We start from the raw sequence: 23,630 nt of genomic DNA, 5'->3' as shown, positions 1-23,630 counted from the left end.
TTACAGCACCGATTGCCTCATGCAGGAGCCAGCATCAACCACAACTGTGTGTTCTGACACACTGCACAACCCCACTGCTCCAGCTACTAAATTTAAATATCTTAACAATATTGGATTGCTTGGATGAACACATTAGTCTATTTGCACATAATATAGTCTCATATAGGATGACTTGCCTATGGGAGGGAAATGTTACTTATACATCCTGCTACCTAAGTTGGTGGTTGCTGCTCTCAGCTCACTTTTATTTGTCCAGAACCACACAACACAACTAAGTGCCTTGGGCCTGTTCAGTGGGTTGTACAGAGCATTCAAAGGGTTGCTTCACCAGAAGTATTACCCATGCATATACTTACATGTGCAGATAACTAGTAGATAGCCGTGACGAGCCTTGAGGAGGAAAAACAGCCATATTTAGTGAAGTGCCCTTACTGTCCAACATGTTTTGTTTTTCTCCAATAGAAGTGTTGCTGTATATTGATTATGAAAGAAAGCAAAGCATCTGTCAGCACCAGGGAAGTCAGGAGATCCAGGCAGTTCAAATGTGCATAAAGCTGTATTGTAAGCTTAAGTTCTTTACAAGAATCTGAACTACTAACAGTCAAGGGAATTTAGCGTGAGTAAGAATAGAAAGGAATTCAAGGTGGGCTGGACTTAGATCTCTTGTGGGCGTGAAGGGACTCATGACTGATGATGCGTTTGACTCCCTCCCTCGGGGTCAGCCTGGTCATCTACAGCAGCAGACTTTTGCTAGCAGTAGAAAAGCTAGCTGAAATTTTAGATTAATTTTCTACTAATAGCAGTTTCTTAAATAATTATTTCCCATGTGAAAGACTGGATTGATAATTCATTATGATTCCACGTTAGAATGACAGTGACAGGGAATTAATAAGCCTGTCAGTTATTTTTCTCCACTTGTTATTAGATATTGATTTAAACCTTGCGTTTGTAAGGTATACATATAATCACAAACACATTGAAAATGTGAGCTTTATGTTACTATATTTTGTAGGAATGCCAGGGCTAACCATAGCTTCCTAATGGGTACATATATCATGAATAAAGAATTGTTGCTCTGTAATATACATGATGATCCTATTCAATAATCTATGAATATCTTAGATGATTTAAATGAGGGCAAAGGCATTAATGGCAAGGCCATCAATAATGTATTGTAGCATAATGGATGTCTTCCTAGAACATTATTGATTGTGCTAGAAGTCCAAATAGCCTTCAAATTGCTGTTGAACTTGCTTGTATTTCTGCATGTTCTGAGTTATACATTTCTTTTTAGGAAATGTCTCCTACTAGTCCTCCTGCAGACAGTCCTGCTTCTCCTCTCAACAATCAGCTGGGGAACTTTTGCACAGATGAGGTACCCACAGCATCTCAAGGACTGTTGAAATTGTTTGGGACCAATTCGGAGGAATCCTCTGGAATAAAATGGGTATATTACTGATTTGTTTATCAATTCAGAAAATACAGCGTTTATACTATACTTATACTATGATTAAAACCTTCTTAATTATAACAACTCATAAGATTAAATTCTTACGGTATTAAGTGGTATGTTTTTAGATGGGAAAATATTTCAAATATATTCATCTAAATGTGAAGAACATAAATGAGTTATATTACAAAAGAGCCCAGATGGATTAAATTCAGTTAATTGTGCTACATTGTATGTAATAATTTATTAGACTTATAAGCTGCTCTTTTTGTACAGCTAAAGATGGCGTTCATAGTGCTCTTTTCTCATATTTTCCCTAACCCTGTGAAGTGAATTGGGCTGAGAGAGAGTGACTGCCCAAGGTCACTCCGCTAACTTGGAGACTAGGCCTGGAGACTAAAACATACAAAGAATGGCTGCAGGGCTTGGGTTTGGCTAATCTAAAGAAAAGAAGAAATAGGGGCGACATGGTAGCAGTATTCCAGTATTTGAGGGGCTGCCACAAAGAAGAGGGGGGTCATGTTATTCACCAAAGCACCAGAGGGTAGGACAAGAAACAATGGTTAGAAACTGATCAAAGAGAGAAGCAACCTAAAATTAAAGAGAAACTTCCTGACAGTGAAGACAATTAACCAGTGGAACAGCTTGCCTCCAGAAATCGTGGGCACTCCATCACTGGAGGTTTTTAAGAAGAGGCTAGACAGTCACTTGTCTGAGATGGTATAGGTTCTCCTGCTTGAGCGGGGGCTGGACTGGAAGACCTCCAAGGTCCCTTCCAGCTCTAGTCTAGTCTAGTCTAGTCTAGTCTATAGCTAAGGGAAGATTAGAACTCATACTCTCCTAGTTTATAACCCAGCACCTTAACCAAACTAGCTGTTAGTAATGTGTTCATTAAGACATGTTTGCAATCATATTTTAAACATCTAAGAAAGTTAACCTCTGAGATGGAGTAGAGTGCTAATCTGTGTTCTCACAGATTGAGATCAAATTCATTTTACAGTATGCCAAGCTACATAATACAGTTCAAGAACCATGCTAGTATTTTGCACTCTAATTCCTTTTTTAATCAATTTAGAGGAAAACTTTTTTATATCGTATTTCACGTATTTCTGTTGCAGTATCTTTGTAAGTTGCTATTAGAGATCAATGTTTATAAATTACTGATAGAGTGAAAACGCTGCGCTGGAGGAGGAGAAGAAAAATACTTGGAGCTACTGAAGTTTCCAGTGGCTTGTGGTAGCTGCAGCAAATCACCGCGATGTCAGAATAACCACCTGCAAATGATGGCACCATCGTGCATATGCCACCATTATGTGTTTGCACTGTGATAAAATTCTGACCTCGTTGTAATTATGTATTTGTGATGCAAATATGTAAGTCACGGAATTTCATGATGATCATCACACCCAAATGATCACACCTCTCCCCAGCATTCCCCTCTGTGCTTTTTTCCTCTCCAGGCAAAGGAGACAATGAAAGAAGAATCTTGGAACATTCATTTTTTTGAATATGGGAGGGGCATGTGTATGTACCGGACAGCCAAGACCCGTGAGCTGGTGCAAAAAGGAATTCCAGAGAGTCTTCGTGGAGAACTATGGCTCCTGTTTTCAGGTGACTTTCTTGCTCAATGTGCCCAATAGATTACTGACTTAAGGAGAAAATATTTTCCCCTGCTAAACCATTGTATAGTACTACTGCCATTAAAATGAAATTGCTCCCCAAGCTGCAGATGGCCTGAAAAGTCAGCAATTATTGTTCCCAGAGGTAGAATTTCTTCGTTCTAAGCCAGTTGCTTCAGACAATGATGAGGTTTTTTTCCTCAAAGTATTTTTCTTTAAATTTGTTAAAATGGAATGCAAAATAAGTACTATTCTTTAAAATATCCTTTCTAAATATATCATTCTTATTAACATCATGCATTTAGTCCTCGGTGTAAGACAGCTGCAAAAGGCTTGATAATCTGCAAGAAACCTTTTATTTGTAGAAGCCTCAGCCTGAATCACATCTTGAGTGCAGTAGGCAAGAAAAATAATGTTTCTGTGTCGATATAGGGGCCTGGAATGAGATGGCCACTCACCCTGGGTATTACAGTGATTTGGTGAAACAGTCTATGGGAAAATACAGCCTTGCCACTGAGGAAATTGAAAGAGACCTGCATCGTTCAATGCCGGAGCACCCTGCCTTTCAGAATGAACTAGGAATTGCTGCACTTAGAAGAGTACTAACAGCATATGCTTTTCGGAACCCTACAATTGGATACTGCCAGGTAAGAGCGATGTTTCTGGATTACTTAGTAGTTTGATGGCACTCCTTCTCACCACTTGGCCACAGTTTGAATTGGAACTCAAGTCTCTCCCTTCTTTCGTTAGAAGGAATATATTGCCTTCCGAGAGCACTATTTGGGCATGGTTGAGCAATCTGTGGGTTGTGTGATTCCCCAGCCTCTGTTTTGTAGACTCCTTCCATCTTCATGCACTTCTTGAGAAAAAGGGATTCTACCCTGAAAGAGTTCTGGAGGAAAAGGAGGAGGAGGAGGAGAGAAGATTAGTGAGTTTATATAAGGGCATATGAGAATATCTCTCTTCCTCTTTAATTTCCCCAGTGACATTTCAGGAACAGGTACCTATACACACACACACACACACACTCTTTCTCTCTCTCTCTCTCTCTCTCTCTCTCTCTCTCTCTCTCTCTCTCTCTCTCTCTCTCTCTCTTGTTTTATTATTATAATATGTTAGATAATATTTGGATACAGTGGTGTTTATATAGTCTCTCTTATATTGTTTTATTATAATATATTAGATAATATTTGGATACAGTGGTGTTTATATAGTCTTGACTAAAGATTATTAACAGATTGACGGGTGTGGCATTGGTAAACTGCAAAATATATTAAAACATTTATTATATAACAAAGGTTTCTATCTTGTGCTTAACATTTAACACAAAGGTTTCCAGATATACCTACTTTTAGTTGCATAGAGCCAAGGATATGCTTCTGAGCTATACAGTATCCTCCTCATTTATAATTTGTATCTGAGGCTCTTGACAAATTGGAAAGCTAATGAATACTTGCCTTTTTAAATATGCCTCCTACCCAGTATAAACGGCTATGTACATATGCATGTTTGTCTTCATATTTGTCAGGCCATGAACATAGTGACATCTGTACTGCTTCTGTATTGTAACGAAGAAGAAGCTTTCTGGCTCCTCGTAGCCCTGTGTGAGAGGATGCTGCCAGATTACTATAACACTAGAGTGGTTGGTAAGTCACTTTGAAAGCTGAGATGTATGGTGCAAAAGAATCTGAAGAGTCAGAGTGAGAGATCTTGAGTTGCAAAATAGTTGGGTAGTTGTCTTTAAGGACAAGTAGATGAATGTTCAAAAGATTAGCTTGCCGTCAGAAGTTGTGTGTAACTACATCACTGGAGGTTTTTAAGAAGAGACTGGACAGTCACTTGTCTGAAATGGTATAAGGTGTCCTGCTTGAACAGGGGGTTGGACTAGAAGACCTTCAAGGTCCCTTCCAGCTCTATTCTGATTGATTGAAGCTTCACTGATGTTGTATAGTTAAAATAGTGTTAGAATTGCACAGTTCAAATTAATTAAGTGAGCTGTCTTTTCATTTTCTGGTTTGGGTAAAACCATGTAACTGAATAATTATACCTTATTCAAACTCCTTAAAAATGTTCCAGTGTTGAAATCCTCAAATTTTCGTAGCCAATTTATTTATTGAGTTTCTGTTGTGAGTCTCTCAAATTGTATTATATTGAATTTCTGTAGGTTTATATCAACCCCATTTAATAATACTGTTCTTAGTTAAAATAATAGTTAAAGATCTTCTTGAAATCCAGTCAGATATTCCCAAGCTTTCAATATATTTCCACACCCTTCTTGGCTCTACATGAACTGTTCTCATCCTTATATTCTTCTGAGCTTTACCATATTATTTTTTGCAGTATATAAGCCTTCCTGATAAGATTTTAATCAACACTGAGTTGAAAAGTATTGTTTCTTTCCAAGTCTGAAAAAGATACCATCCTTTCAAAATAATTAAGGAGCTAGAATGATTATAACTTGGGGTCAGGCAATTTTAAGAAACTAGCAAGAAATTGCAGAGAATGTCAATAAAAATAAGTAACATTATCAGTACTCAGCAGCAAAAAGTATAGTGATAGTTTAGAAATGAAACCTAAATATAGAATCCTAATAATTTTATGAGAAAGAAGTTACTTTATTGTGGACAAATTCAGTACAGAATCTGCCAATTCAGGTTTCATCTTGCTGTCAAATACGTGGCGATAAAGAAGCTTGAAAAATATTCTAAATCAGAAATGGTGCATCCTTCTCAAAAGCAGATTAATATTTATCACTTTGTGTTTCTATTTCAAAATATAATTTCCACGTAGAGGAAAAACTGCTGCAACTCAAACTTTGCAGTAGGATTTCGTAACTGATGTTAATCGCTTCCTTTCGTAACTGATGTTAATCGCTTAATATACAGTGAAGGCAGTTTGCAAATCAAATACTGACTATGCATATGTAAGCTCATTACAAAGTACCCCAGATTTTATTTGAAATGTGGTTTGGAGAAATCAACTCTTCATTTGTAATAGAACCCTGTTTCACACTCTTACTCTCACAATACCACAGATAACACTTCTTTCTCTGTTGCCTATTCAGGTGCACTAGTAGACCAAGGCATCTTTGAAGAACTAACAAGAGATTGCCTTCCTCAGCTGTCTGAGAAGATGCAAGATTTAGGAGTAATTTCCAGCATATCACTATCTTGGTTCCTCACACTTTTCCTTAGCGTCATGCCTTTTGAAAGCGCAGTGGTCATTGTTGACTGCTTCTTCTACGAAGGCATAAAGGTCATCTTGCAGGTATCCCTGGCCATCCTGGATGCCAACATGGACAAGCTGTTAAATTGCTGTGACGAAGGTGAAGCCATGACTGTCTTGGGCAGGTAGCTTTGTTTTTAATTTCAGAATTAAGGTGGGGTGGGGGGGGACTTCCCATCTTAAAATGATATCCTGTTTCAGCCAACACTGCTGCATTGTGCAAAGTACCTGCCAGTCGGATATTTTAATATCATTACATATGTAAATAAGAAGCCCATATCTATATAAATAAAAATGTAAATGTTCGTTTGTTCAAAATCTTAAATCTCCGAAAGTTCTTCGCCGATTGCTTTGAAATTTTGACACAACGTTGCATTCTAATACGCGCGTGTTTTTATATACCTATATTATATAGATGTCACACCTGTGACAGGTAAAAACATGCTTTTTTTGAAAAACAGCGTCATCTGTTGGACGTAAAAGCAACACACGCTAACCAGACTGAGCCACAGCAACGCGTGGCCGGGTACAGTTAGTAATACATAAATGTGTTGGGCCCAATATCTCCTACTGCTCAAACCAAAATAGCCAGTAGAAAAAAGTACCAACTGGGGAATGTGCCATGTCTGCAGCAGCCAAAAAATGGCTAACAGGAGTTGGACCGATTTCAGGCTTTGCTACGTCATCACTGCAGTCACCACCAAGGTGTCACAAATCATGCACAATTCTGCTTGTGTAGGAAAAAATGATAACAATATTTTATGGTTAGAGCAGATAAATACAATGAAAGGAGGGCTACACAAAAAATATGTCCTGAAAAAAGATAGTTTACAAGGGAACTTTGAGTCACAGTTATGATATATAGGCTTATATATGATTATTACATTTTTATTTATTTATCAGAGACCGAAATGCTTCAATATATACAGTACATTAATTACACAATAATATAGCATTACATTATTATTAATATATAATTTAATCAGAATATATGAATGGATCAAATATCTTTAATCATAAATGTCATTTTAATTATTTTAATTTTAAAATCAGTTCAGGTTATCATGAAAGATTTCTCAGACATATATTTTATTAAATAAATTATATAGACCCTCCTGACCATAATCTTTAGATTATGTACTAATTCAAAATTCTGTACTGATTTTTTATTTTTTGTAGGTACCTGGATAATGTGGTTAATCGGCAGAGTATTTTCCCACCTATTCCTCACCTCCATGCTTTATTGACGAGTGGGGATGATCCACCAGTGGAAATTGATATATTTGAACTTATCAGAACAGCCTATGAGGTCAAAATATAACAAACCTTACATTTTATTTTGATATTTTTAAATGAATTATATACTGGCTTTGTAATATCTGTTAATCAAATATATGTCTTTAATATAAGCATTCATAAATTCAAGGTATGGGTCACCTGTCTGTTTTATGAAGAATGCAATAGATAAATCATTTAGCTGTAATTATCTATTATTACTTTTGGTTTTTGGCTCCCTAAAGTCAATCCTATGTTTTCAGGTGGTTTTTACTGCTGCTACCATTGGCTAATATACAGTATCTTTTCCCTCTTCACTTTCCATTAGAACTTCCAAATCTGATTTCCAGATGAGTGCTAGGGGGTAGCAAAGAGATATCGAAAATTCTGCCTCTTTGTTACTCTCTAGTGCAGGGGTGTCAAATTGCCAGCCTGCAGGCCAGTTTCATCATACCAAAGCCGCGCCCACCCCATTGCTGGCAATGCAAAGAGTCGCGATACGTCGTGACACGTCACATTTGACACCTGTGCTCTAGTGGCTTGGCTTATTTTTGCAGTACAAACCAATTAGCTCCATTTCCCCCATGGCTTCCAAACATGGCTACTGAGCTATTACTTCTGCAAGCATTGCTTCATCATCAGTGAAATAATTGCTAAGTAAAAGTATTCCATCAAATGAGTGTATGTTTTTTTTCCCCCCAAACGTGTGGTATTTTCTGTGGATTTAGTTATCAACCCCAGTTTTTATTTTCACTGCAGAAATTCAGCCACTTGAAAGCGGATGACATTGAACAGATGCGTTTTAAACAAAGATTGAAGGTAATCCATTCTTTAGAAGACACTGCTAAGAGAAGTGTGGTAAGTCATATCCATATTTTTAAAAGCATGTATTAAGTTAACTGATTTTTGTTTCTCCTATTTGGAATCTTTGAGGCTAAGTTAAGCTAAATAATATAAAGAAGTAAATTAGATAAATAACTATTTGCCATGTTATTCTTTATTTTCTACAGCAAGGTGTGTAGTGTGGTAATATAATGGTATGTCGTGGTATGTTGCTAATTTGAATATTGATTAGAAGTATTATCAATGTCCCTTAAGACCGGTATTAAGCTGAAGACTTCATGGCCCCAGCATTTGGCATAATTCTATAATTTTTGTCCCTTTCTCTTGCATTCTCTGCTTTTCCTGCTACCAATCCTAATTAATTGTTCCAGAAAAATAGAAAGTTTTATTCATGTGGCATTTTAGTTGATTCTGATATAGGTACAAATAACCCCCTACTTACAGAGAGGTTATTCATAAGTCCATTTTGTTCTCAAATCCAATATGTACAAAAACATGCTTAGTGCAATTCTTGCCTTAGATGAGGGGCAGCATAATACTAAAACCTGACAGCTTCTACAGTTCCAATTTAGAATATTCTGGAAATCAGGAGAAGGATTAGTTTCCAGCACACTGCATATGTATTTCCATGTGCCATATATGTATTCAGCATGCTGCATATGTATTCCAATGTGCTATAAACTCACTCTTTCCTGTGTTCTCCTGTTTTATGAGTGCAGACAGATTTATTTGAATCAGCAAAAGTTCGCAATTCAATAATTTGTTAGTAAAGTTAATAAAGCCAACTGAGGGTTGTTGTTTTTCTCATAAGGAGCATTGTGATTTCTTTTTTAATTTTTATCCCATAACCTGTTGGTTGAAAACATTCCAATCTTTTTTATGAAAGTACCTTGACAGATTTACCATAGACTCATACTAGCTAATTTTCTGTCTTATTTTCTCCTACTGAAAATGTAACAGGAAATAGTGACCTTTCAATTCTCTGAATTGCTCTATCTGGGAATCTCAAGGGAAGTGTGGCTTTCACATTTTCTTGCTGCTGTTTTTGTCTGTTGTTTGTGGTATCCCTTCCCTCCAGATAGCATCAGATGTCAAGCAGTTGTCTCTAATGCCCTTGTAGAAGTTTGACAGTGAGCACACTAAGGATAAAAAAGCTGAGCGGAAGAAAAAATTGACCCATTTCCTGTTCCTGCTTCCAATTATAGTGCACCGAGTGCAGGAAATACATATAATACTGTTGACCATCTTTTTTGTGCTTATTGACTCAGTTCAAGAGAATAGAATTGTTCTTTTTGTTTGTTATTCAGTTTTTAGTTTTTAGAATCTTCTGATCTTACAGATCACTACCTCACAAATACAGACGACAACATTCTGTTCAAAACCATTAGTTTTTTCTTTACAAAAGTTATTTTGCCATGTTTTTAAAAATATGGATTCCTCCTTTAATTAAATCTATCTTTTCAAAGTCCCAGCTGACAGAACTAAAATATATTTGCTGCTGTGATTTCTGCAGGTCCGAGCCGTATCTGGAGACATTGGCTTTTCTATGCAAGAATTAGAAGATCTTTACGTAGTATTTAAGGTGGGAGACCCTGACAAAACATTATCCTCTTTATTATTGCTGCAAGTAGAGATAAAGTATGCTTATGAAAACTTTAAATTACAGCGATGCCAGAGTCTAAGCTGGTGGTGTATTAAAAAGACTTGTATGTTCAGTTTGGGTTTATTTTTGTAGTTGAGAAAACAGAGAAACTCAACCAAATTAAAAGGGATCTTATTTTGTTAGGCTGATTCAGCTTTTAGTTTAGTTTAGTTTTATTTTGTTTCATTACATCACATCCTGTAATACTAAAAAATACATAAGATTTATTTAGTTTTTCTTTGGGGAAAAGAGCAGTATTTCAACCAATCTCCAATCAAAGATGCAACTTCTGAGGAGCTGGGGACAAAATATTTTGCCTTGACTTCTCTCTTGTGTTTTGTTTAGAATTAGCAATGTCACATAATAGTCTTTCTTACGAAACAAACATGAATTCCTAATTTTCCAAATGCAGAGGTTGAAGTCTATTGGGCTTTCAGCCCAAGACCTTTCAAATTATCACAGTTAAAGAAAAGCAGTAGAGTGTTCATTACAGTGTTAAAACCAACATTTCAAAGGCTGTAGAACTGCCAGAAAACCCTATTTATTTCCAAACCGTCCTTCTCCATTATTGAACATTTTCTGCTTGGTTCTGTGTGCAAATTGATTGGATTCTTTATAATGATCATTTTCATTGTCTTGCATGTTTCAGAACTGATTAAAGGCCATACCTAAACCTTCAAGTTATATATTCAAGGCTTACAGATTAAAAGAAAAGGACCACTCACTCTCTCTCTCTCTCTCAGCCCAACCTCTCTGACAGTGTTGTTTTGGGGAAATAGGAAGAGGGAGCTACTGTAGGTTGCTTTGAATTGTACATAATAAAGGCAGAATGGAGATCTAATAAATAAATCATTCGTTTTGTTTATAGGCAAAACACTTAGTGAGCTGTTACTGGGGAAATCATACTTCAGCTACTCAACGAGACCAGAGCCTACCCTACTTAGAGCAGTACCGCATCAACCTTGAACAGTTCAAAGACTTGTTTGCTTCCCTTACACCTTGGTCTTGTGGACTCCACACACCAGTGCTTGCAGAAAGAATGTTTCGACTTCTGGATGAAAACAAAGATTCCCTTATCAACTTTAAGGAGTTTGCAACAGGCATGAGTAAGTAGCTTTTCTAAAATAGTATCTGGTCTTATATGTTAAATCATTGTTGAAAAGTAACACAACACTAGAGCTGTGCAGCTGTTTGGATTTCAAGTGGAGGGGTCTTTGAGCTGGGATTGAGGCTGAGGCTGTCCTTATCAGTGGCTGCAGTCTCTATAGATACAGAAAATTCTCTTTCTTTATCGCCACCCAGGGTCATCTGGTTCAGATAGAGGAGGGCTTTTCGACCTTTTCACCCATTGTACCACTTTTAGGATATGGCAACATCCAAGTGCCACCAGTCGCCTAGCAAGATGTCAAAAACTTGCAAGGTAACCCCCCCCCCAAAAAAGGAAAAAAGTGATAAAGTACAGGTAGTCCTCGACTTACACCAGTTCGCTTAGTGATGGTTCGAAGTTAACAATGGCACTGAAAAAAGTGCCCCCCAAGCCACAGCCGAGCAAGACACCTGCCTGCCCGCCCGGTGGCGCTCTTCCTCCTGTCCCAGGTTTCCATTGTTGTGAGCATTTCTGTTGAGGATTGGCAGTGGGGGTGGGGTGGGGGGGTGTTTGGTTTTTATCCCCCCCCCCAGCTGCTGGGTGGTTGTAGCAGGTTTTGGTCACTTCACAGGACCCTGGGACACTGTGACCGTCATAAATATGAATCGGTTGCCAAGCATCTGAATGTAACTCACAAGACCCTGGAGATGCTGCAACATTCCAGCTGATCGGCGCTTCTTCTGGGCTCAGCAGAAGCACCAGGATCAGTGCTGCTTTCCAGCTGATTGGTGCTTCTTCAGGGCTCAGCGGAAGCGCCAGGATCAACGCCAGGCTCCAGCTGGAGCCTGGAGCTGATTCTGGTGCTTCCGCTGAGCCCTGACAGCCCTGCAGCTCCAGCCATCTCTCGCTCAGGCTTGTGCGGTGCTGCCACCGGTTCAGCTCATTCCCCTCCCTCGCTACCCCTTTTCTAGGATGGTCGCGTACCACCTGCCAGGTGCCAATGTGCCACAGGTGGTACCCGTACCACTGGTTGAAAAGCCCTGAGATAGAGCAGCCCCAAACAAAACTGAAAAATTCAATGACAATTTCTGAAGAAAGTTGGTTGAAAACACATTAGAGCGACTCATCTTCCTCACAGGGTGGATAAAAATAATAGTTTTTCTGACCATTTTGTCTTCTATTCAGAAATCAACCAAAGCTACCTATGGCTTTAAGCTATTTGTATAATATCTGTATTTGACTGATAGAAGCATGAATAGGTATGGTCTGACTCAAATTATTCAAATTATTCCATGATTCAATATAAGCTCAATGACTTTGGACAAGCTGGTATTTCTCTGCCAAATTCCTTTATGTTTATAGTTAGAATACTTACTTATTGATTGCCTGTGATTGCTATCTATAAACAAATCTATTAAGCATTATTTTTTCGATTCTGATATAAGTAAAAAGTCCGTAATGCTCCATATACCAAAAAAATGGTTTATTTTACCCTTGATCAAATAAAATAAGTTTATATTCCTTTCTTTTGTTTCTAGCAGTCTTAATATTTAATTCAATCAATATTGTCACAGAATTTGATTTATTTTTAATTCTTCTTGATCCCATCACACAGATTTCTTCAAGGCTTCAACAAGTCTGTTTTTTTAAATCCAATAGGAAAACATTTTCCAGACCATTCTCTTGGTTTATCATTTGTATTTTCCTTTAAAATTTTAAAGCCTCATCCAGTTTCATTTGTAAATCCAGTAAACTGTCATTTTCAAAATCATTTTCTTGGCCTGCGATTTGTTGTTCCACTTTGCATAGTTTTTCTTTCTTGTCAGATAAAATTTGTTCCACATCTGTCATTCCTTCATTAACATCTTTTGGACATAGTTTATCCACAGAAGCAGACATCATTACTAACAGTGTTGATATTGTAGTTACTAATTTCTGGCTCCATTCTTCAACAATCTCCTTTAATGTTTCCAATATTACAATGTTTTGTGTCATTTTGTGAGTCCTGATGTTATCTGAAATCAAGAATAGGGTTGTATTTTTTTCCTTCTTCTTAGAATTTCTAGTCCCTTGTAGTCTATTTTCTAAAATCATGAAGTAACTTATCTTTTTTTTTTTGGCTTACAATAGCCAAGATAGCCAAAATAAATCTATTTTCCATGAGAAACCATTTATTTTTTATAGTTAATTCTAAAATCTTATATATATGTGGGGAAGGGAGGGGAAATCATTTAGCAGGTGGTAGCAGCTTGCAACCTTTCTATCTACTTCCCCACTGACTTTCTGGGGAACTAGCAGAGAAGATTGCAGATGGCAATCACATGTTCTGAGGTTGCTTGGCAACAGGAAGTAAGTGTGAACAGACTTCTAAGCACCTAAGTCACAGTCATATGACTGTGGGGTGGGGGGCAATGTTTTACAACAGTGGTTCTCAACCTGTGGGTCGGGACCCCATTTGGGGTCGATCGACCATTTCACGGGGGTCGCCAAGCAAGGCTGTCCGCCATTTTTTTTGTCCATTTTTTTTGTCTGCCATTTTTCCCCCCTTTTCCGGCGGGTGCCTTACTTCCCTTGGGCTGGGCCAGCTGGTGGTCGGCCTGCTCCATCTCTGCCGCTTGCCAGCTACGCCTTGGCCGGCACAGGGGGCGGAACCACGCATGCGTGGCGCTCCTGGGCAGGGAAAGTCCTCGACTTACGACCGGTTGGGTAGTCCTCGACTTACGACCGGTTTAGTCCTCGACTTACGACCGGTTTAGTCCTCGACTTACGACCGGTTTAGTCCTCGACTTACAACCGGTTGGGGTCGCGGCATTAAAAAGGTTGAGAACCACTGTTTTACAATGTCTGGAAGTGCTTTACAGACCATAAAGCACCTCTTCTGAGCCATGGTAACTTCAAATAGTTGTTAAATGAGTACCTGAAAGTTGAGGACTACCTGTAAAGCCATCTATAGTTTGGGTTTATATTATGGAAGCATTTTCTCCAAGTAGAATTTGCCTGCTCCAAATGGCCTATAGCCAGAGAGAGAATGGTCTGGCTATCAATCTAAAAGAACCTAGGCAGGTTGGAATCCACAGAATGCCATTCCCACTATTGGCCCCTCTCTCTCTAGAGCAGGGGTAGTCAACCTTGGCTCTTTTATGACTCGTGGACTTTTATGACTCGTGGACTTCAGCTCCCAGAATCCTAAGCTGGCTCAGGAATTCTGGGAATTGAAGTCCACGAGTCATAAAAGAGCCAAGGTTGCCTACCCCTGCTCTAGAGCAACATGCCCCCTGAGATCAGAGGTGCCTCTGCTCCTTTGTTCTTTAGGAAACATGGTGAAGACAGTCCTTGGGTATCCAATGGTTTTTATTAATACTACTTAACAATGTTATATTTATGAGATTTTTTTAATGGTGATTTTATGGACGGTTTAATTTCATAGACTATAAGCCATCTAGAATTGCTAGAAGAGGGAGCATAAATATATCGATGTAAATAAATAAATGAAAATCAATCATGTTGAGAGAAAAAGCATAAAAACAAGTTTTAATCTCGGAGATAATCGTAGGAATAGGAAAAGCTTTACTAGCTAAACTTCTACATCATAGTTATTAAGCATAAGAATCAGAAAAAAGGCTATCTAGGAATACTTCTACAATCTTAAGTATTTCTTTTGATCCCCACAGGTGGAATGTATCATGGTGATCTGACTGAGAAGCTGAAACTCCTTTACAAACTACATTTGCCTCCAGGTGATCCGCTGCTTTCACACTTCTGTTGGTGGGAATTAAGGATTACAAATTTCTTAAGGCTCTTCTACTAAATTTACTAGGCTGATAGTACATATAAGTGATTACAATATTCTACCCATAAGAACATAAATAATACTACCTATTTTAGTATAGGTATGCAGAGATTTAGTGTACATAGGTAGAGAGGCTTTCATTTCTCCATCCACACTCAAATTAATGAAAAAGCCCATTGGCAGAAATGGCAGTGTTTTCTTTATACACTTTGTTAAAAGATGGGCCTAGGTGAGTTTAACCATTGTGTCTTCACACAATAATCTTAGTTAGGATTGGCCTATTACCATAAAAAAAGAAGACAGAATTATTCTATGTATGGAATTTAACAAATGACATGTAGCCCCAAGACAGCTTCTAATTATATATATTTGCCTTGTAAATCTTAATTGACTTAATTTGTATGAATTAATTGATGATGGGGCTATTAGTGAACAAACTCCTTAATATAATGAATATAGGGCTTTCTAGTTTCTAGAGGCATAGGGCTTTCTAGTTTCAATTTTCTGTGAGCTTTTTCATCCCTGCCTAATTTTAATAACTTTGCAGAATAATTTGTACGTATTGGCTAAGTGCGTTGGGTTGTTGGGTTTGTTTCCATTTATGTCATATCTTTTTCTACAGAAAGGAAGATTGTCTACTGTAATGTAGACAATGCCTCTCTTTGGGTGGGTGTAGACCTATTAAAATTACGGAAGTATTCTGAAAACTGTAATGTAATGCTAGTGTTGAATCCCTGATCACCATGTGAAATACAACAGTAACACAGGCAATTGACATGAGCACTTTCTAACATGTTCCTCTCTTCACAGACTCCATTTAGCTCCTGAGTATATATCTGAGTTGAGGGAAGAAAAGTAGATTGAGAGATTATCAATATTTAAGTAGAAGAAATTTTGTTTTAAATTCAGCTAAAGTATTAGTAATCATTGCTTACTAACTGCCTCAAAGGTGCATTTTCAAAAGGCAATCAGACTTTGTTTTTCTTTCAAAATGTTTTGTTTCTCATCCAAGAAGCTTCTTCAGTTCTGACTGTGTAACAGCTGAATTAACCTTTTTCTAGAACAATTCATAATAATGCTTAGCTTTGACCTAATAATTGCCTTGTTTTTCCTGTAGAATTCTTGTTAATTCCCTGTTAATTCTTTTTGTTCTTCCAGCAGTTCTTGGCCAATATAGTCTTCAAGAAGGACTGTCCTTATTAGGTGTGCAATAAATTTGCACTAAATATTTGTGATAAATATTCTAATTGAGTTATGTCATGTTGTGTCTCTGAAATATTTCAGCCAATCTGAGCATTGCAGCCAAGTTAAGGCATGTAAAGCCTAACATCAATTCTACATTGCCCTAAAATTACACTCCCTGGAGAGCTATCAAGATTAGTTAGGGTTGCTTTCTTTTTGTTTATTTATATAGTTAGAAATTGCCTTAAATAAATGTAAGAGGTTACTACCTGAACAAATAAAAGCAGCCTTCGCATTCTGAAAAGGCAGCTTCTGTTCCTACAGATTTCCTCTTTCTCCTACTACCCACTTGTCTCTCCAGTGCTGTTTCAGAACTCCCAAATCCCCCAGAACAGATTTGAAGGGTGAACAGAAAAGTTGTGGAAGAAAAGGGGAATCAGTTAAAAATCCCTCCTCCCTTTTTTGTTTGTGGAAGTTTCTGTTGCGTCATAGAGCCTTTTCTAAGTGGAAAGATTCCATTGGATATAGGCGTTCAACTGAAGTCCAGTACTGTAATCAGAGATAGGTATATAGAGCTATCCTAAGTAATTCATAAGGAAACAGTATAACCCAGTAACAGTTTTCTCTTTGTATAGCTTTCAGTTCAGAGGAAGCAGAGTCTGCTCAGGAAGCTACAAACTACTTCACAGATAATAGTGCTACTGAAGGTAAAAATGAGAGATTTTATCTATTAGGGAAAGTGGGCATGAAAACACATTGAAGCCAAGCAGAATTTTCTGATTTGCTCTTCCATCAGAATATTATCCCACAACTGCTCTAGCTTCTGTCATGGCTTATGGTAATGATTATTTGTATATGAAACATAGGTCAGACTAATTGTCATTTTTTTCTAACCCAAGGTACTCAAATCTTGTATAACTTGTTTCTTTCTTGGCTTCTCTCTGTTATTCTGTATTTTGACTTGCACTCATCCCTGAATTTCTCCCTGTCCTCAAAGCCTTTCTTCTTTATTTCTCTCTTCCCTTTGCTCTCTAGTATCTCCTTTTGTCTCAGAACTGGATCTCTTCCTACGTTGTGATTTGCAAGGTTAGTCTGAACAACTAAGATGGGCTGCCGTTGATGTGCTAAAGTGACCTGCTTAATATAAAATGTAATTGCTTCAGAATTTCTTCAAGCCACAGATACTACAACTAAACAATCAGCCATAGTATTTCATTTCCTTAGTCATCTTATTCCCCTGTTTCTAACCCATTGTGCACAAACCACTGTGAAAATTAATCTGACAGTAGTGTACAACCAGCAGCAGGGAAGCTGCAAATCATTGGCCAATGTTCCAAAGCTAAACAAAAGCTTTTAAAAATGTTTCCAGTATAAAATATCATATACTTGTGTTCATTCACAAAGTTGATCCTGCATCTCTTTGGTTGATATGTGTCCCAACAACAGAGATTCCATCTCATCTGAAGTCCACTGCTGAGGCAAGTGAATCCAAGGTAGTTGACCAGTAAAGTGCCCTTTCCCTGCTATCATGATAGGAGACTTCCCTTCAGACAGTTCACAGTGCATGGAAGAGGTGTTTTGAGTTCAGCAGTCTGCTGAGCTCCAGTTGGCCTGGTAGATTTACAATGCAACCATGCCCTTCCATTCATCCACTGGGCTCTGCACTCTGTGGCCATTTGTGTTATGGCGGTCAGAAAAACTTGTCTTGGGTTTAGAGATCAGAATATTGATCTTATATCCAAGACCAAATGCAGGCTACAAGGACATTAGCAAGCAAAACTATCCAATACTACAAAGAAGCAGGAAGAAGTGAAATTTGCAAAGAAAATCATCTTAATGCCTAATGTTCAAGTCATTGCAATCTTGGCTGGGACATCATGAATCAACTGTGACATCACTTGAAAGAAAAGTTAAAGTATCTCGTTTGAAAATACAGAAATCTCTGTCTGATCATCTGAAGTGAACTCTCTTTTTTGCTTGATCACGGAATGTCGATGATGATGAGCCTAACCCTGTTAACCTCCACCTTCTTTCCATTGGAGGTTTCTTTAAACACATACACACCCCGATGAAAATCACTCTTTAGTTATTTCCACGTATTTGGATTTACTTTAGAAAACCCTCAAGTGCTTGTTAATCTCAGACTTGGGCTCTATTTGTTGTAATGAATGAGTTAAAGGGCACGATTCCCCTTTTTTCACCACAAAGCTCAAGATCCTGTCGTGGAGGAGACTTCAGAGCTTTTATGCTGACATGGAGCAATGCAGGGAAGGGGACCTGCATGGATGATCTTTTATTTCCTTTTATCGGGAGCAGTGTTTCCAAATGCTTTCAGGTGAAAGCATTGAGATTTTGTTTTCCAGAAGGAAATGCTTTTATTTCAAACTAGGTTTTGTGATTTACTCCATTTTTTTCCTGCTGATCATTGTACACTATGATATTGCAGTCTTTTTTTTGCTTTCCTTGCCATGTCAAATATGTGGCTGAAGTAGTTTCTTCTTCCAGAAGACCTTGGTACTGTTTTCTTCATATAAGCATTTATATTTTATGGATCATCTGGTACAACCTTTTATTTTCAAAAATTAAGAATCAGGCTTTCTGGGATAACCATACCATATATCGTGTTTTGTGCTTTGTGTTCAGAGTCTGATAATCAAATATCTTATATCTCTAAAGATTGTAAGAAAGGACTTCCCTGATCCCATTTAAAGCATATTAAAATAGGGCACCTGTTTGTGACATTACATTTCATATTAATTGAACTTTTTTTTATTAAACCCTTTATTTGTATTTTGTAATTTTATCTAAAGTTGTCCTACCATTATATCACTGTTGCTGTTTTCTGAATTTTAAAATATCCGGTTACTGCTTATTTTCTGGGTTTTTTCTCTTATTTAATTTCTTTTCACAGTGCATTTGAAAATTTAAATGATAAAAACAATAAACCTGAACAAAAAATTTAAGTAACCCTTTTTTAAAATTCTAAGTTGAAAGTTTTTTGCTTGCCAATATTCAGTTAAATTAATTTCCCCTTTGTAGTTTAAAAAAGCAGAACCAGCTTTTAAAAGGAAAAGCCATATTCAGGGCAAAGGAAATTGAGTTAGAGACCTCACCTATTTTTAGACTGTTGTACTTTTTTTTTCTACAGTAACCATGGTAATCTTTCCTTAACTTTGATCCAGAATCTTCATTACATGTACTTCAGTCTAGATGCAATATTAGGATAAACATTTATTTGTTCTGTTTGTAATTCCCTGCTTCTAATAAAAATAGCCTTTATTCTTAATGTGCTTGATTTTATAGAAACAGATATTCAGGAAGATAAATCAGGAAGAGATGGGGAATCCAAAGATCAAGGTAAGAAGTGTTCTTATTATTAGTAGTTTCCTTAAAGATGTCCTGCTCTAAAAGAAATACCTGGGCAATGCTGACATTACCAGAGTTCATAATTATGCATTAATTTATATTGAATTAATCTTCCTTGCAGAGAGGGGCACAAGTCCTCATGATTACAGATACCACTTGCGAATGTGGGCCAAGGAGAAAGATGCCAGAAAAGAAACAATCAAAGATCTCCCTAAGATGAGTCAGGTAGGAAGTTGCTGGAGAATCTATGGATTTAAAATGGTGTCTTTGAAGGAGAGATTTTTAGAATGTTAGACCAAGCTAGAAAGTTTGAAAACTTTAGTGTAACTTTTTTATTGAGTTATCTATGTCTGTTTGTCTGTGAAGTATTGTTCACTTTAAGGAAAATTGTCATGTTATCAGAACTAAGGAAGAAACTGAAGTGATTTGACCTATGCCATATTTGAATAATGTTACTTTTGAAAGATAATTTGTTATAGGATAATTTATTATAGTAGAGGTGGGAGTTTGAAGCTAGAATTTGTTTTCTTTTTTGCTCACTCATGCTCTCTCCCTTCCTATAAAATGGGTTGATAAAGCATACTCTTACAAGGATTTGCACTCAACATTTGCATTCTGTAAAATTCTGGAATGACCAAAGCAATCAAAAAGTAGCTTCTTTATTTAGAGATTATTTTAACTCTTACATCAGGATCACCGAAACAAAGATAGAAGAGATAAATTGAAACGATGCCAGATACTAGGACTGTGGTAATAGGAAAAATGAATTAACATCTTGTTTAGTTTTTCAGCATTACAAATAAAAGATTCAGAACAAAAGTAGAGTCTATATATGATTATATAAGAAAACAAGGTGCACAACTTGTGATTATGAAAAATAGCTTTAAACTCATCCCAATAAAAAAATGGAAGTACATTTCAAAGTTAAAATAATATACTCTGATGTACCTCCATTCTAATTGTCTAAACCAGATGACTTTCTTACAACGTGAAAAGGTTGTATATTTTATCATTGATTGATAAATTTGACCAACGAATTTTAGAGTTAATACCCAGTCATATGGTAGCAGTGCATATAAATACGTTGCAACTATTAGTAGATATTTCTCTTCTGGATCATTAATATGTAACACTTAATTGTCTACATTTTTACAATGTGAATATCTCAAATGGAAATTTAACATGCTATTGCTGGGATGTTAACTTGAGAGGATTAAGAGAGCATCTATTAGAATTGGACATTAGCTTTGCATTATCCATTGGAAGATTTTTCACCTTATTAATTGCTATCATATGTCTTTCTTTCTTTTAAGGAACAATTTATAGAATTGTGCAAGACCCTGTATAACATGTTCAGTGAAGATTCTTTGGAGCAAGAACTGTACCATGCCATTGCCACTGTTGCCAGCCTTCTTCTACAAATTGGGGAGGTTGGCAAAAAGTTCTCGAATCAGCCTGCTAAAAAGGACCCTGTAAATAAAGAGTCTCCGGCTTCAGATCAGAGTCAGAGTTCAATCCTAGAGCAATATTCTCAGACTACTCCAGAAGGCAAAGCTTCTGGGGATATTCAAATTGAGAAAAACCAACAGGAAAATCAGATTTTTGTAGATGGAGGAGGCGAAGGTCCAGGATCCCCCCTACAGTTGTTTTCAGATGATGAAACTAAAGATGATATGTCCATGTCTTCGTATTCTATGGTCAGCACAGGCTCCTTACAGTGCGAAGACATTGCGGACGATACAGTTCTAGTTGGTTGTGAGGCAGGCAGCTCAGCTGCACGATGTGGCAGCACCATTGATGCAGACTGGTCCATCTCCTTTGAACAGATCTTAGCCTCTATCCTTACAGAGTCAGTCTTAGTAAACTACTTTGAGAAGAAAATTGATGTTACACAGAAAATCAAGGAGCAAAGGAAAATTGAAAGGCAATTCAGTTCATCCAGTGATTATGAAATCTCCTCTGTATCAGGTTGAACTTGGGGAATAAGTTGAAAGTTGGGCAACAGGCAGGAGGTCTAGGAACCTAATGGATGGACAGGGTTTTTTTTTAACCAACCTCAGTAACTATGCATTAATTAAAGAAACTGAGTAAGGGGTTTGTCATAGTGATTCTTTGATATGTGCACTTCCCTGGAGGATAACTTGCTTGCCAAAATAACATTAAATTCCTAAAAGCATGAAAGGATAGAACTGAATAGCCTCTCAGCTTAAAATTATTACAGTAAATTATGCATGTGTGCCTCTGCTTGTCTTTCTTCAATGCAGCTTAATTTCAGGCACACCTATGCTGTACCTCCCTTTGCTCTGGGTATCTTGGTAATTATTTAGAAGTGTACCCTTGCTTTCTATCTTTTCCCTGCTTCTGTGTGTCCTGACACAGCAATTCAAAATGCTTTATATATTTCTACCCTGCCTGAATAAACCTTGCTAGGAACTGATAATGCAGCGGAGTAACTTGTTAAATGTAAATATGTTGTATTCTCTTACTCTTGGCATCTTGCAATTCAAAATGCCCCAGTGTCTTGGGACAGCAGGTTTCTATCCCAAGTGATTCATTAATATTAATCAGTACAGTATATAACTTTCAAAATTCCAAAGACAGATATTTACTAATATCTTTTAGTCCTTTTTTAACTCTTCAGTGCCATGTTCATTTTTAATTTCCCCGAAAGAAAGGAGTGTAATAGCCATTGAGAATGGAGCAGAGTAAATAGAATTTCACATTCCTGAGGATCACAAGACGCAAAAGACTTAACTGTCTGACTTTAGACTATTTTATTGTTTCTTCATAATTTGAGATAGTACATAGCCTGAGCTCATAACTTACAGTCTGTTACCTTTGATTGCTGGCATAATTAGAAAGCCTGTGTAAGTCATGTTTTTCTCTGTGATCTGAAGTAAGTCTAAATAATTTTATTTTGTTTGTAAATACATGCATAGGAAATGCAAATGTAAATATATAACTTGCTGTGTGGTGACCCAAATGTTGTACATCATTTGAATTGCAGTACAATGGAAAGATTGCAATTGTATATGTAATGTATATTAATAGGTGAAGTTTAGATCACCTTGTGTTCTGATGGCGTAGTATAAATATTCAGAAACAGGACCCATCCTCTACAAAATTATGTGTGGATTGGAAGAAAATTGGAGCTCCATTTTGGATTGATAGCTTCCCTATGGGAAGGCATTCACTCTCAAGAAGCATTGTTTGTTTATATTTGTATACATGCTCTGTACACTAGTTGCATGAATTAAATTTAAATTGTATAAATGCTGTGTATGTTAATTGCTAAACCAGCCATTAGTGTTGTCACATTGGCTGTTCAGGAGAAAAGTCTAAAGATCTTGAATATATGTATCCATGGAATACACCAGTAGTGCAATACCCAGTGTTATTCTGATTGTGGCATATTCTGTATATTTAAGTCTCAAATTTCATATTCATGTATCTGAAAGCAGATAATAATGACATTAGCTTTTACTAATTCAATAATTTATTACCTTTTAATTATATATATGTACACACACAACATACATGTAATTTTACATTGTTTTTGTCTGATCAATCATGTATATATTCAATAAATGAATGTCATAGATTTGTTTTCATTTTCGTTTATCATCAGATCTATTTAAGATAACTGTTGTGTTCCACTTTTCATTTTTCAAATACATTGCAAAAGCTCTGAAAGTACTTAAAATAAGAACACTTAAATCATGACTTAATTAGACTAAAGCTCAGCTCAGCACTTTCTTTTTAAGGTCATGAGTCAGCTTTGAGATTTGCGAAAGAAGTGCTTTTCAGAATGGGAAGAGACCCATTAACTTTTTCATTATCTTATTATATCTAAGATAATAAGCCATTCTCTCAAAAGCCGTAACTACCTATTTGTGATACAGTACAGTATAACACGCAATAAGTATCCTGACATCAGTTTCTTACCCTTCCCAATATGGGCACATCTTTTACTCATTCTTTGGGGAATAATCACATTCTACAAATTATTACATTCTTCAGTATAGAAATGTTTGCAGAACACTTGTTAAAACGTCTTGATATTAGCAATCACACATTTGAGGGGAGCTTGGTTATTTTCTTGCAGACGTTTCATTACCTAAACTAGGTAACATCTGATGTTACTAGTTTAT

At 37.0% G+C, this 23,630-nt stretch overlaps 1 protein-coding gene across 1 annotated transcript in view; it reads left to right on the top strand.

The window, feature by feature from the left end:
- Positions 1 to 23,080, top strand: part of TBC1D9B (TBC1 domain family member 9B) — a 36,549-nt gene extending 13,469 nt beyond the window's left edge. Inside the window, exons 8-22 of the mRNA XM_015825863.1 lie at positions 1,295 to 1,447; positions 2,911 to 3,061; positions 3,502 to 3,716; positions 4,598 to 4,715; positions 6,134 to 6,419; positions 7,474 to 7,603; positions 8,329 to 8,427; positions 9,926 to 9,994; positions 10,923 to 11,160; positions 14,813 to 14,878; positions 16,749 to 16,820; positions 17,149 to 17,199; positions 19,417 to 19,470; positions 19,601 to 19,704; positions 20,793 to 23,080. Coding sequence (XP_015681349.1) covers positions 1,295 to 1,447; positions 2,911 to 3,061; positions 3,502 to 3,716; positions 4,598 to 4,715; positions 6,134 to 6,419; positions 7,474 to 7,603; positions 8,329 to 8,427; positions 9,926 to 9,994; positions 10,923 to 11,160; positions 14,813 to 14,878; positions 16,749 to 16,820; positions 17,149 to 17,199; positions 19,417 to 19,470; positions 19,601 to 19,704; positions 20,793 to 21,452 — 2,466 coding nt within the window. The 3' untranslated portion in view covers positions 21,453 to 23,080. The remainder of the gene's footprint in view (positions 1 to 1,294; positions 1,448 to 2,910; positions 3,062 to 3,501; positions 3,717 to 4,597; positions 4,716 to 6,133; positions 6,420 to 7,473; positions 7,604 to 8,328; positions 8,428 to 9,925; positions 9,995 to 10,922; positions 11,161 to 14,812; positions 14,879 to 16,748; positions 16,821 to 17,148; positions 17,200 to 19,416; positions 19,471 to 19,600; positions 19,705 to 20,792) is intronic.
- Positions 23,081 to 23,630: the final 550 nt, after the last annotated feature.

The sequence above is a fragment of the Protobothrops mucrosquamatus genome, unplaced genomic scaffold (genome assembly GCF_001527695.2).
Source record: "Protobothrops mucrosquamatus isolate PMUCROS unplaced genomic scaffold, P.Mucros_1.0 scaffold_203, whole genome shotgun sequence".
Classification (NCBI taxonomy): Eukaryota; Metazoa; Chordata; class Lepidosauria; order Squamata; family Viperidae; genus Protobothrops; species Protobothrops mucrosquamatus.
This window is presented reverse-complemented; position numbering and strand designations above follow the sequence as displayed.